The sequence below is a fragment of the Sorex araneus genome, chromosome 3 (genome assembly GCF_027595985.1).
Source record: "Sorex araneus isolate mSorAra2 chromosome 3, mSorAra2.pri, whole genome shotgun sequence".
In the NCBI taxonomy this organism is placed as follows: Eukaryota; Metazoa; Chordata; class Mammalia; order Eulipotyphla; family Soricidae; genus Sorex; species Sorex araneus.
In genome coordinates this window covers 99759199-99771513 of record NC_073304.1, presented here as the reverse complement: position 1 = coordinate 99771513, position 12315 = coordinate 99759199, and the positions used below count along the sequence as shown (strand labels likewise).

Genomic DNA, 12315 nt, shown 5'->3' with positions numbered 1-12315 from the left:
TAACAACTCAAAAGCAGGGCTAGGGAATATGGTGCATAAAATCTAACTTAAAAGAAAGAGCAACTAAACATTCTGGAAAACTCAGCTCTGATTATGATATTCAAATTACTGCAGATTCTGATTTTCCCATAATTCAAACAAAGGAAAAATCAATTATTAGGGCCAGAGCAATAGCTCAACAGGCTAAAACCCATGTGAAGCATGCTTTACAGGGAGGCCCAGGTCCAATCCCGACACTACATGCTCCCCAAAGCACTACCAGCAGTGACCCATATAAATCCTTCTCCCACCTCAACACCACTGGTATGGCCAAATAGAAGCAAACAAAAAAGATTGTTATACAAGTAATGGTTATGTCTAAATTCAACAATGCTACATTATTAGTAATAATCACTTGGAGCAGTATGTTATTGCACATAAATGTCTCATGAAAACCCTGAACTTACAAAAATAATTTCAGATCAACAAGGCATATAAAAAGTCAACAGACACAACATTTCGTCAAATGATATAGCTTCTCCTTGATACGTGTGAGACTCTGGATTGGGTCTAAAACCAAAACCAAAAGAACAAAACCCTCCCATAATCAAAAAATGTTCTGGGGGACAGGAAAGATAACTCACAGAGCTGGAGTGCACACTTGGCACTGGTAAGCACAGGCCCTGGTTCAGGCCCTGGCACCACAGGACCTTCTGCATACCACCAGATGCAGACCTGGGAGTGCCATCACCCACTGAGTGATTTTATTTTCCTCCCTAAATGATCAAGCTAAAGGAAAAAAAAAGACTTATAGTTTACTAATTAAGTCAACTTAGGTCACCAGAGGTTTCCCTTAAATATTAGTGTACAAATTATCTGTTGCTCACAAAATATTATACTACATTTGCATATACAGTCATAAATAAAATGTATCTAAGTCACCAACATTAAGTTTAAAATGTATTTTTTCTGGTAGCCAGGGAGTGGAGCGACAGCACAGGGCATTTGCCTTGCACGTGGCCAACACGGGTTCGATTCCTCTATCCCTCTCAGAGAGCCCAGCAAGCTACCAAGAATATCCTGCCCGCAGAGCCTGGCAAGCTACCCGTGGCGTATTCCGATATGCCAAAAACAGTAACAAGTCTCATGATGGAGAGATTACTGGCGCCCACTCGAGCAAATCGATGAGCAACAGGATTACAGTGCTACAGTGCTTGTGGCCTGACAATACAGCAGATAACGTGCTTGCCTCTGCATGTAAGGCCAACCCACGTTCAATCCCCAGCACCTCTTATGGTCCCCCAGCAATACCAGGAATAATTCCTGAACATAGAGTCAGAAGTAACCCTGGAGAATCGCTGGGTGTGGCCCCCAAACCCAGCAATGCTGTTTTTTTTTTTTTAATTTGGGTATTTTTTTTTGTTTGTTTGTTCGATAAATTGAGACCTGGAACAGTTTCTGAGCAACTATCACTCTAGAAAACCATGCTTATTTAATTCAGGTAACATGGGTTACTTCATTTAACTGTGCTCCCCAGGTTTACAAGTCTTTATCAAAAATACATAAAGGGCAAGAGAAACTAAGTCATAAAATAAACCCCAAAGGATAACACAAATATGGTTAAACATTTAATTGTCTCTTCTCAACTTAAATACTTCTCAACCAACACTGCCCCGAAAGCTCACTGATTTTCATCTCTAAACTGTTAACTTACAGTGGCAGGTTTCTCAGCAAATTCAACGGGAGATGTCTGAATGCCAAACACCTGGACTTAACCACAGCACTGCTGAAGAAGGTCGCACAGAATTTCAAAGCCAAGCATAGCTCAAAGTTAATTCTCATTTCCAAGACTAAGTTTCTAAAAACCTGTAAAACATAAAACATTCTCTCCCTAGTTTATTTACCCCTTACAGGCAGTACATAAGCTACATATTCAACAGAAATGCATAATTTTAGAACTTGAAGGGAATTTAGACATCTAATCTACCACTTTTCTAATACTACCATCAAAAAGTAAAGACAATTCAATGACATAACAATTTACAACAATTTATATATGCAAGCACACTCTTACCCTTTTAAAAAAACATATAGCTGACCTTGGGACTTGTACTTTACTATTTTAATTACTTGAAACTTTATCTTGTATTTTGTATTTAATCACTTTGAGCATGCAAGTATACATGTGGTTATGATGAACACTACCAGTTCAATCTGGAATTTAAGGTTTTCTAATAATAAAACATTACATAATATATAAAACTCTGACACCTTCAAGTGATTTCACATCATCTACTTTCTATTCCACTGTCATTCCATTTTAAGTACTATTTGGGTGTAATGATGATATAACTCAAGAGAAAACAAAAGGAAATAAAGCATACCCAAATTGATACATTTTGGAAAACACCATAAAGCACACCATAAGGTTCCAGTAATTAATATCTGGAAAGAAGGCCAATCTTAAAGTGTGACAAAGTTGTTTTCGGGAATGCAAAATAACATCACTGACTACTTTTTAACAGGTGGAATTTCACACAAGTCGTTCCCATCAAAGCTGGCCCACAATCTGCTTTAAGACTGTGTTGTGGGGGCTGGAGCAATAGCACAGCGGGTAGGGCGCTTGCCTTGCACGCCGCCGACCCAGGCTGACCCAGGCTGACCCAGGTTCGAATCCCAGCATCCCATATGGTCCCCTGAGCACCGCCAGGGGTAATTCCTGAGTGTAGAACCAGGAGTAACCCCTGTGCATTGCTGGGTGTGACCCAAAAAGCAAAAAAAAAAAAAAATAAAAAAAAATAAAAGACTGTGTTGTTTTGTACTGCAACAAAACTGAGGCGCAAAACAAGACCCAGCAGATATCGAAGGGACATTAAATGTGTCTCCCACTAACTTAACTGCATGGGAATAAACACAGGCCTACAGGAAATCATTTATATATTTAATAAATCCCATTTCCACAAAAGCCAACTAGAAGTTCTGAGCAGTCAGGCAAAATGAAACACATGTTAATTAGACTTGACTCGGTGTTTCTGAAGTGGGTGATGGAGGGGGATGGATGTGCAGCAGTTTTGGGTGCAATTAGGGGACAACTTGCTTAAATATTTTCAAAGGGCACTGGGTGGTTTTTTTATTTTCTCCTTCTGAATAGTAAGCAGTAAGCTCGATAATGTTTGGGAACCTCTAACTTAAGTAATGCATCTACATTTTGTATAAGTAAAGCAACAGAAACATTTACATTTTGCATAAGCAGAGCAACAGAAACATATTAGGCCTACTTTCAATTTCAGTTAACAAACTAAATTGAAATTAGGTCCAAATATTGAATGCCCCTCCTAAATTGAATATGAACTCTTGAAAGATATACCTTATACTCATGTAAGCAATTTTTAAAGTAGGGGACACATCTGGCAGTACTGGGGGTGGTTAGCCCAGCAAAGCTCAGCAGGTGGTCCTCAGGGCTGGGGGTCCATCCCAGGGTTACACCCAGTGGTGCAAGGGATTGAATATGAGTCTTACACAGGCTAGACATATTGTTCGAACACTTTAGTCATCTCCCCAGTCCAAGCACTCATGATTTGGTAGTAATCATCTATAACACCTTTAACATGTTTACAGAGGATCACCACAGGATTTCACTTTAAATTCAGTGAAAAGTTTTTTATACATATAACCCTATAACATATATGTTTATCATGAACTGACTTTACCCAAGAGACCTCACAATCCCAAAGCTAAGCCTTTCCAGTTAAAATTAGGATTATGAGGGCTGGAGAGAGAGAACAGCACGTAAGGGTCCTGCCTTGCACGGAGATCCAGCTTCAATCCCAGGCAACCCACATGTCCCCGAGCCCACGTGAAATGACCCCTGAGAGGAGTGCAGAGACGAGAGCAAGCCTTGATTACTCTGAGTATGACCCAAAAATCAGAAAAAAGAGAAAAAATTATTTCACATCAGAACTATGATTTCTTTTTTTGTAAAATAGCTCTTTCCAACACAAATAGTCTGATTTCTTGTGAAGATCTAAATAGCTTATGCACTATCCAATTTGTAGTGAACTTCAATATTTATAACAAAGCACATTTATTTGAAGCACATTTATATCTAAGGGTTTTTGTATTCTTTCACTGTGTCTGAACTTTGTTACAGCCACAGGTAAAACTCTTAAGGTCTGGCAACAGAAGAACCCACCCATATTTGAATCCTTATAACCTTGAAAAATAAAGACGAAGAGCCCTGAACAGGTCCTGATCCTGAAACATGCCTGCCCTATCCCCACCCAGCAAAACTGACCAGTTCTAACTTTCACACCAGGGTGCTTGATGACACTACACTATGATCAGTTGAGAGACTAAAGAATTACATGATCACCTTAGGAAATTCTTATTCAAGGCAAATAATTTCTTCTGATTATGAAAGAAAAGAATTCTGAATTGGTTATGTGAAGATTGTTGACATCTGGTATGTCATTTGGGCCACAGGTAACGTGTGTTCTGTTGCTCATTACAGAATTGGGATACATAATTAATAGTAAACGCACCTCCATAAAATGTACTCAGGGAAAAGATATTGCCAAAACTTTGACACAAAAAGCACTTACCATAAAGAGAAAAACAATCATCTAACAAAAATACTGTCACTTTTAGAAAGGACATGTTCAAAATATTAGTATAATCCAAGTAAAACCATTTAAAATTAGCTACCTAATAAAATTCATTAGACTCTATTTTTCTCACTAAACAGTGCTAATTATACCTCCAGTATGAATATGTGACTTTTGTACACCTCTCCCCATTCATCAGTTATCTCAGCTCTCCCCCCGTGTGCCAGCACAGCTCTGTGTCTCCTGTTCAGCAAGTGGGGTGCAATGACAAGGCTGCAATGTCTAGTCCCGGTAAAAGGTTCACTAAAGGAAACAAAAACCATCAACTTTCCACACTGGATAGGAGAGAAACTAGGTACAGTGACAGATGGAACTGGACGCTGGTGAAGAGACTGGTGTATGCCTGAAATGCAATCTCAATAACTTTGTAATCTACAGTGACTCAATGAAAAAAATTTTTTAAATATTTTTCAAATCTCCCACACGGGAAACAGGGAAATAATAGAGGGTAAAGCGCTTGCCCTGCATGCGGCCGACCCAGGTTCAGTCACCAGCACTCCACCAGGAATGGCTCCTAAGTGCAATGCCAGGCTTAAGCAGAGGGCACCACCATGGGTGGCCCCAAAACAAAACAGAACCAAAAAATATATATATATATCTCCCACACCACAGAACAGAAACACGAAACTTCCCCACCAGAATCCACGACTGTAGGGACAGCACAGCTGGTCATTTCTCCCAAAAGATCTAACATGAGCATTCAAATCTCCCAGTTGGAGACCTTCAAATGGCCTATTTAACTTTATTCAAGATGACAGAAACAGCTGTACCAGCCAAGAGTCCAACACATCCATATAGAAAAACAAGCAACTATAATGCTTCTTTTAAAAAGATAATAATCCTAGTTCACTACATTGAGGAATTACTCAGTACATGGGGAGCACTGTATTGCCATAGTAACACAGCTTGTTACATATAAACATGTAACACATGCTATAGTAACAGGCGTTGCATTTAGGAAACATTTATTCCTTAGTATAAAACTAAGTGTTTCTGACCATTGTGTCATTTACTCTTCACATCATCTCTAGGGGAACTGGCATTATTATAAATTCCACTTTTACTGAGTAGGGTGGGGAGAGGCTAAGAAAGTGTTAAGCACCTTGTCCAAAGTCAAAGCTGGGACTCCAACGAGATTTATCCAAAGTCTGGCCTTCTGATCACCATATGCTTGGCTTCCACTCGTTTGATTCTAATTTTAGGTGAGAAAGTTACTTTTGAGGGTACAGGACCTTGGGGTCAGAGTGACAGTACAGCGAGTAGGGAGTTTGCCTTGCACACAGCTGACCTGGGTTCCATCCCCGGCATCCCATATGGTCTCCCAAGCAATGCCAAGAGTCATTCCTGAGTGCAGAACAAGGAGTAATTCCTGAGCATCCCGGTGTGACCCAAAAAAGAAAAAAAAAAAAAAAACTACAGGACTAGAGAGCAAGAGAACAGGTCAGGAGCTTGCCTTGCAAGAAGCCAACCCCAGATCCACCCACAAATGATCCCTGAGCACAGAGCCCTAAGCTGTGTTGGATGTGGCCCCAAAACTAAAATAATAATACACCACGCTTTCCTTGATATATACACAAATCAACACTTTAAATTACTTAAATGGTGCGGCCAGATAAGATAGTACAGGGATGAGGGTGCTTGCCTTGCACACTGTGCACCACGTCAGATCCCAGAACTACACAGGTTTCCATAGCACAGCCAGGAGGGACCCCTGCACAGACCAAGAGAAAGTCATGGGCTCCACTGGGTGGGCCCAAAAACTGCTCTTCGGTGAGTATTCTACCTGAAACTTCGAGCCTACATGTCAAAATATTTGGATAGGAAACAAAATCTATCTGAACAAAAGTTCTGAATTAGTAATTGGTCACAGTTGGAAGAGACCCTGACAGCCTCTTCTAGACTAGAGCTGCTTAAAAATTCCCATCCACTATCGTTTTGGGCTCAAGAATTTTTACACAACCCCAGGTATACAGGTATACACATTTTAAAGCATATAAATAAAATATTCCTGGTAATAAATCATGAACTTATTTTAGAACAAAGTTATTAAAAGTTATGTGTCCCTACATGGGGTCACAGCCCAGTTTCACATACTAGGATCCAATCAATACTCTTCATTTTAAGGACTGGAGAGACAGAACAGTAGGTAGGACACTTGCATTCCATGAAGCCAACCCAGGTTTGATCCCCAATACTACATACTGGCCCCCTGAACCCTGCCAGGAGCTAACTTCATCTTAATTTCTATATACCCAAATTTGAAACACTCAGGTTTGGACCTTTTTTTATATCATAAATTTAGATAGACAACCAAACATTTCCGTAGCATACATACATTAGACATGTTAGGTATGCATCTCTGATGCACTGTAAGAAAATACAAGCTCTGTGACCAGAGGTCAGACTATTGCAGTTGAAAGCTTAAATCCTAAGTCTTTTCGTCGAAAGCTATAAAATGGCATCCATAGTATATTAACTCATATAAAAACCTGACATTTCTTACCTGAATTAAATTTGTATTCTTTTGGGTCAACAATAAACTCGGCTCCATTTGACCCTCATGTCACCTGACTGAATTCACACTCAATTCAAGGAAAAGGCTCCACTATCCTGTGTCAGAACATTTATAGCCCCTATATTGCCAGACGATACTTCACAGACCCTGGTTTGGTTGCTAAGAAACTACAATTTCATGGTATTATAAATCATTCAAAGAATCTATACTAGCACAGAGACCAAAATAAAATCATTCAATTTCCATAAACTGGAAATTGAATTAGTTATTAGTAACTGAATTCGTTATTAGGCTTTCTTTAAATCACAGCTCTCACACAGACTATAAACTGATAAATCAGACCAACTCTACCTATCCTCTGCCTTCCATAAAGGCCTAGTGCTCTGGAGAAAAAAATTCCAACATATTTTGCATATTCAATGATACAGACAGAAAATTGTTTTCTTACTGACCCTTGCAGTGATAAGTCAAGGCCATGAAGTGAACATAGGATCTGATTAATATAATTTGGCACAACGCTTATATATAACCGATGATGCCTTTTCAATCCTTTATTTAAATATTTTCACTGTAATCGTCAACATTTTAAGCCCGGATTCCCCTTAATACAATGAACCCCATTAGCTGTATCGTTGCCTTTTTTTTTCTTAAATGAAAACCTGTTAAATTTCAGCTGTTCCAACAACAACAATAACGTGATTTTTAAACCGCTCCAGTGTAACAACAACAAAGTACTGAAGGGTTGGCAAAAGTACTTTTTATAGTTCACTCTCCAGCGAGGCCTTCTCATAAATTCTTTCCTATAAAAATATGTTTAAACCTCTTAAAGGCTCAGGGGAGCAGAAACCAGTTCAAACACTCCCAGTCTCATCTTTGAAGGGCCAATTCCAAAGCTGAACTGGAGCACAAGCCTTCAACAAACCAGAATCTTTTTTTTTTTTTCGGTCTTGATTCCCCCATCACCGCTCCATCTTCTCCAACAGCGTCCGGACCCCCTGGTCTGGCGTCCACGGAGCCCCGACAACCCCTCCCGGGCCTCCCTCCGGGCGGCTCGGCAGTAACGCCCGACGGGTCGGGACACGGGGGCTCCCGACCGCGCCGCTCCCCGCGCGTCCCTCGGGCCGCGGAGGGTCCCCGGCGTCCCGCGGGCCCGAGCAGCATCCCACAGCGCTCGCCCCAACGCAGCTCCTCCCTCCCGGAGCGCGGCCCCGCACGCCGCCAGCACACCCCCGGCTTCCTGCCTTTACTCCCTTCCCCTATTTTCCGCCTCCCCCCGCCCCGCCCCGCCCCCGCCCGCGACCCCGCACCGCGCGCGCCCCGGAGCCCCCCGGCCCCGCGCCCCGGCCCGCAGCCCGGCTCCCCATCCTCGCGCCGGCTTCCTCTCCTTATTTAGCAACTCCTCTCCGCTCCCCTCGATGCCCAACACTCCACCCTCCCGAGCAACGCCAGCCCTCTCGCCCGCGTCTCCCCCGAGCCGCGGCTGCTGTTCCCAGATCCCCCGCTGCAGGCAGCCCACCCGCGCGGCTCTCCTCCCACCTTCTCCTCCCGCGCCCGGCCCCGGCTCCCCGAGCCCGCACCCCCCGGCCCCGCCGCCAGGGTTCCAGCGCTCCGCGCGCCCCGGGGTTCCGAGCACTCCGGCCCCTGCCCGCCGCGTTCCCCGCGCCTCCACGGGTGTCACCAGCCTCCGGGAGCCCCCACCCGCCCCCAGCCCGAGAGAAGCCCAGACCACGCCAGCGCCCGCGACCCCCTCCCCCTCCCCCGACCCGCGGCGCCGGCGCCGGCGGCTCAGGTCCCGGGGGCGCCCGCGACCCCGCGCCGGCAGCCCGGCTCGGGGAGATGCGCCCCCTCTCTCCGCCCGCCCCCGCCGCTCGCGCTCCCCGGCCGGCGCCCCGCGGACGCCCCCACGCCCGGGCCGGCCCCGGCGCCCCGCCGCCCCCGGCCCCGCAGCCCCCGCACGGCCCGCCCCCGGCGCCCCGCTTACCGTTCTGAGCGGCGCCCGGCCCCGGCAGGAGGGAGCCACCGAGCAGCAGCAGCGACAGGGCCAGGGAGCTGGGGAGCGGCGAGCCCGACATCCTCCCTGCAGAGGACCGAACAGCGAATGGGCCGGGGCCGGAGCCGGGGCCGGGGGAGGGAGGGGAGGGAGGGAGGGGGCGGGCGACTGCGCGAAGGAGTGAGCGAGGGAGGCAGCCGCGGCTGGGCTCCGTCCTTCCCCGTCCTCCTCCTACCGCCGCAGCGCCCAAGCCTCGCGAGACCTGCGCTCCGGGCCCGTGGGCGGCAGCGGAGCGGCGGCGGCAAGGCTCGCGAGAAGAGGCGGCCTCGCTTCAAGGCCCGCCCCCCGGGCCCGGCGTGCCCCGCCCCGGCCGAGGCCGATTGGTTCAGCGCGAGCTGCGTCACGTGCCGGGGGCACCTTTGGCCACGTGACGGGCGGGGCGGGGCGCCTCTCGCTCCGCGGCCCCGGGGACGGGCGTTCGGCTTCTCCCTCCGTGAAACGAGAGCGCCCATAAATTAGAGGAAGCTCGGGGAGCGTAACCTATTTCCTCCACCCATCCTGGCTTTCATTTGCTGCGGCGTCTGTGCAGCGCGGCTCTTTCTCACCTTCCTCGCATGGTGCCCCGTGCAGGTCCTGCTGTGTTCTCCCCTCCGGGAGACCCCACGCCCACCCCCCAGCTAGCGTCTGGCTGCAGCCTCCCACCTTCTCCGCTCCCCCGAGAGCCGTCCAGGCAATATGCCGCACTACTCACCTGGTGCTTCCCTGCCTCCGCCTGCTCCCTCGGCCCGAATGTCCTCCTTTCCTGCCCACTGCCACTCACCCCGCCCTCATGGTGGCCTTATTTCAGTTCCAAACCATCTCAGGGCCGAAAATCCACCTAGGACCTGGAGTCGGGCCTGGACCAGGCCTGATGGCGTGTGCACAGGCATTTAGCGCTACTACTAGGGGGTCACGGGGACACTCAGGAAGAATCTTCAGGAGCATTTTGAAGGCCGTTGGTGGACCCGGTTTTAGCTCCCGCTGTGAGATCCTGATGGAAAGATTATCCCGCCTTCCCCACCCCCAGAGTAAACGAGGATGCTCTTGTAAAAGCGCGGCCTGGCCTGTCGGAGGATCAGGGGCTCCTAAGCAAACCGCTGGCGCTGAGATTGCACCTATTGGCACGGGAGTTTGTGAAATGCTCTTGTTAATGGTACTTTCCCCCACAGCCGTGTCACTCCTTGATTGGCAAGGGAGTGTATGTGCCTTAGCTCATGTCTGAGTCAGAGCAGACAGCCCGGGGAGTGTCTGCAGTGAGACTGTGAGCGCAGTCCTGGGAATGTCCCTTGACTCAGAGTTTGGAGAACCCAGAGAAAAGAGCATTCACCAAGACCTTCAGACATAGCCCGGCCTGGTGGGTTTTTTTCTTTCAATGCACTTCAGTTCCAGACTGAACTTCCTAACACACCCTGTGACCACCATAAGGGCATGGCATTGGAAATGAAAATGACAGGGCCAGAGAGATAGTACAGCAGGTAGGGAACTTGTCTTGTAATCAAAGAACCTGGGTTCTATCCCTGGTACTCCATATCGTTCCCCGAACCTATCAGTAGCTATCCCTGAGTGCAGAGCCAAGAGTAAGCCCTGAGCATTAGTGAGTGTGGCATAAGAAAAAAGACGAAAAGAAAGAGAACAATAGTTCTCAAGACCTGAGGTGTGTGAGTGACAAAATAACCCCAGAAACAGCTCTGTGGGGCTACCAGGCTCCCTGTAATAAAGCAGATTCTCAGCTGGTGTAAACACATTAGACACGACTCTTCTGCCTCATCATAACCATACCAGCACCCCTGTTTAGGGCCAGAGAGAGAAGGGGATGAGGCACTTGCCTTGCAATTCAGCAGACCCAATTTCAATCCCCTGCCGTACGTAAGGTTCCCCCACCCAACACTACCAGGAGTGATCTCTGAGCTCAGAGCCAGGAGTAAACCCTGAGTGTTAATAATGTGTGTGTGTATCTGTGTGTGTGTGTGTGTGTCTGTGTGTGTGTTGGGCGGGGGAGTGGGGGGAACACCAGCAATACCAGCATACCTGTTGAATCCTTGCAGCAAGAGTTCCTTACAAAATTATTTTTTAATTTGTGGGTACATATGGACTGGAGTGATAGCACAGTGGGTAGGGCGTTTGCCTTCCACAAGGCTGACCGACCCCAGTTCGATTCTTCCATCCCTCTCAGAGAGCTGGGCAAGCTACTGAGAGTATCACGCCCGCTCAGCAGAGCCTGGCAAGCTCCCCATGGCGCATTTGATATGCCAAAAACAGTAACAACAAGTCTCAAAATGGAGATTTTACTGGTGCCCGCTTGAGCAAATCGATGAACAACGGGATGACAGTGCTACAGTGCTGGTGGGTACAAAATCTGAGTCTCAGAGGGATTTGACTGGTCCAGGCCTGAGTCAACTGCTTCTTTTTAGCCTCAGAACAGGAGTCACTTTTCTGGCCACTCTTGGAATTGGGGAGGTGAGGGGCTGGGGGGTTGTGACTCTGACCAGTGAAATGTGAGAGTTGACTTGCATCATATTTGAGCAGAAACATTTCCTTTCAGTTATAGACACGCTTGCATACTCTTTTACCTGTGTGGGTAGCAATTAGCGCTTGTGAATCTGAAAGCGCATATCAAAACGAAGCTTATGTCAGCCTGGGTCCCGAGTTAACACAATTAGCCAGGCCGCCTGCCAACCCACATAGAACAATGCAGTGTCTCTTGAAGTAAGCTGTTGAGATTCCGATGATTATCTTCCTACTGCATACCTGAATGATTCTGGTTAGGGAAGAGATGAAATTCAAGTCCATCCCAACACCTCTCTCGGGCCTATGTATCTGTCAAAGCAGGCTAGTGACAGTACCCACTTCAGAAGATATTAGAAGAAATAATTGAGCACGATCACAAACTATTGTGTAGACCAATGCAACATCCTAATGCAGTTAACATATAAAATGTTGATGGGATCAATACTATTTGCTACTGCTGTTATTGCAGCTGCTACAATTCTGATTTTATCTCTCTGTTCTTCCCATTCTTCCATGCTGCTTATAAAAGGTCAGGAAGGAAAAAATTTAAGTACAGCTTTAACACTCAGCTCCCAAAACACTTTTACCTAAGGGAAAATGTAATTAAATCCCATGTTGTA

At 46.7% G+C, this 12315-nt stretch overlaps 1 protein-coding gene across 2 annotated transcripts in view; it reads right to left on the bottom strand.

Moving 5' to 3' along the window:
- Positions 1 to 9424, bottom strand: part of NPTN (neuroplastin) — a 62006-nt gene extending 52582 nt beyond the window's left edge. The window contains exon 1 of one of the 2 annotated variants that reach the window (XM_055132771.1): positions 9140 to 9424. In XM_055132771.1, coding sequence (XP_054988746.1) covers positions 9140 to 9230 — 91 coding nt within the window. In that variant the 5' untranslated portion in view covers positions 9231 to 9424. The remainder of the gene's footprint in view (positions 1 to 9139) is intronic. The other variant, XM_055132770.1, reaches the window with a different exon arrangement.
- Between the last annotated feature and the right edge of the window lie 2891 nt (positions 9425 to 12315).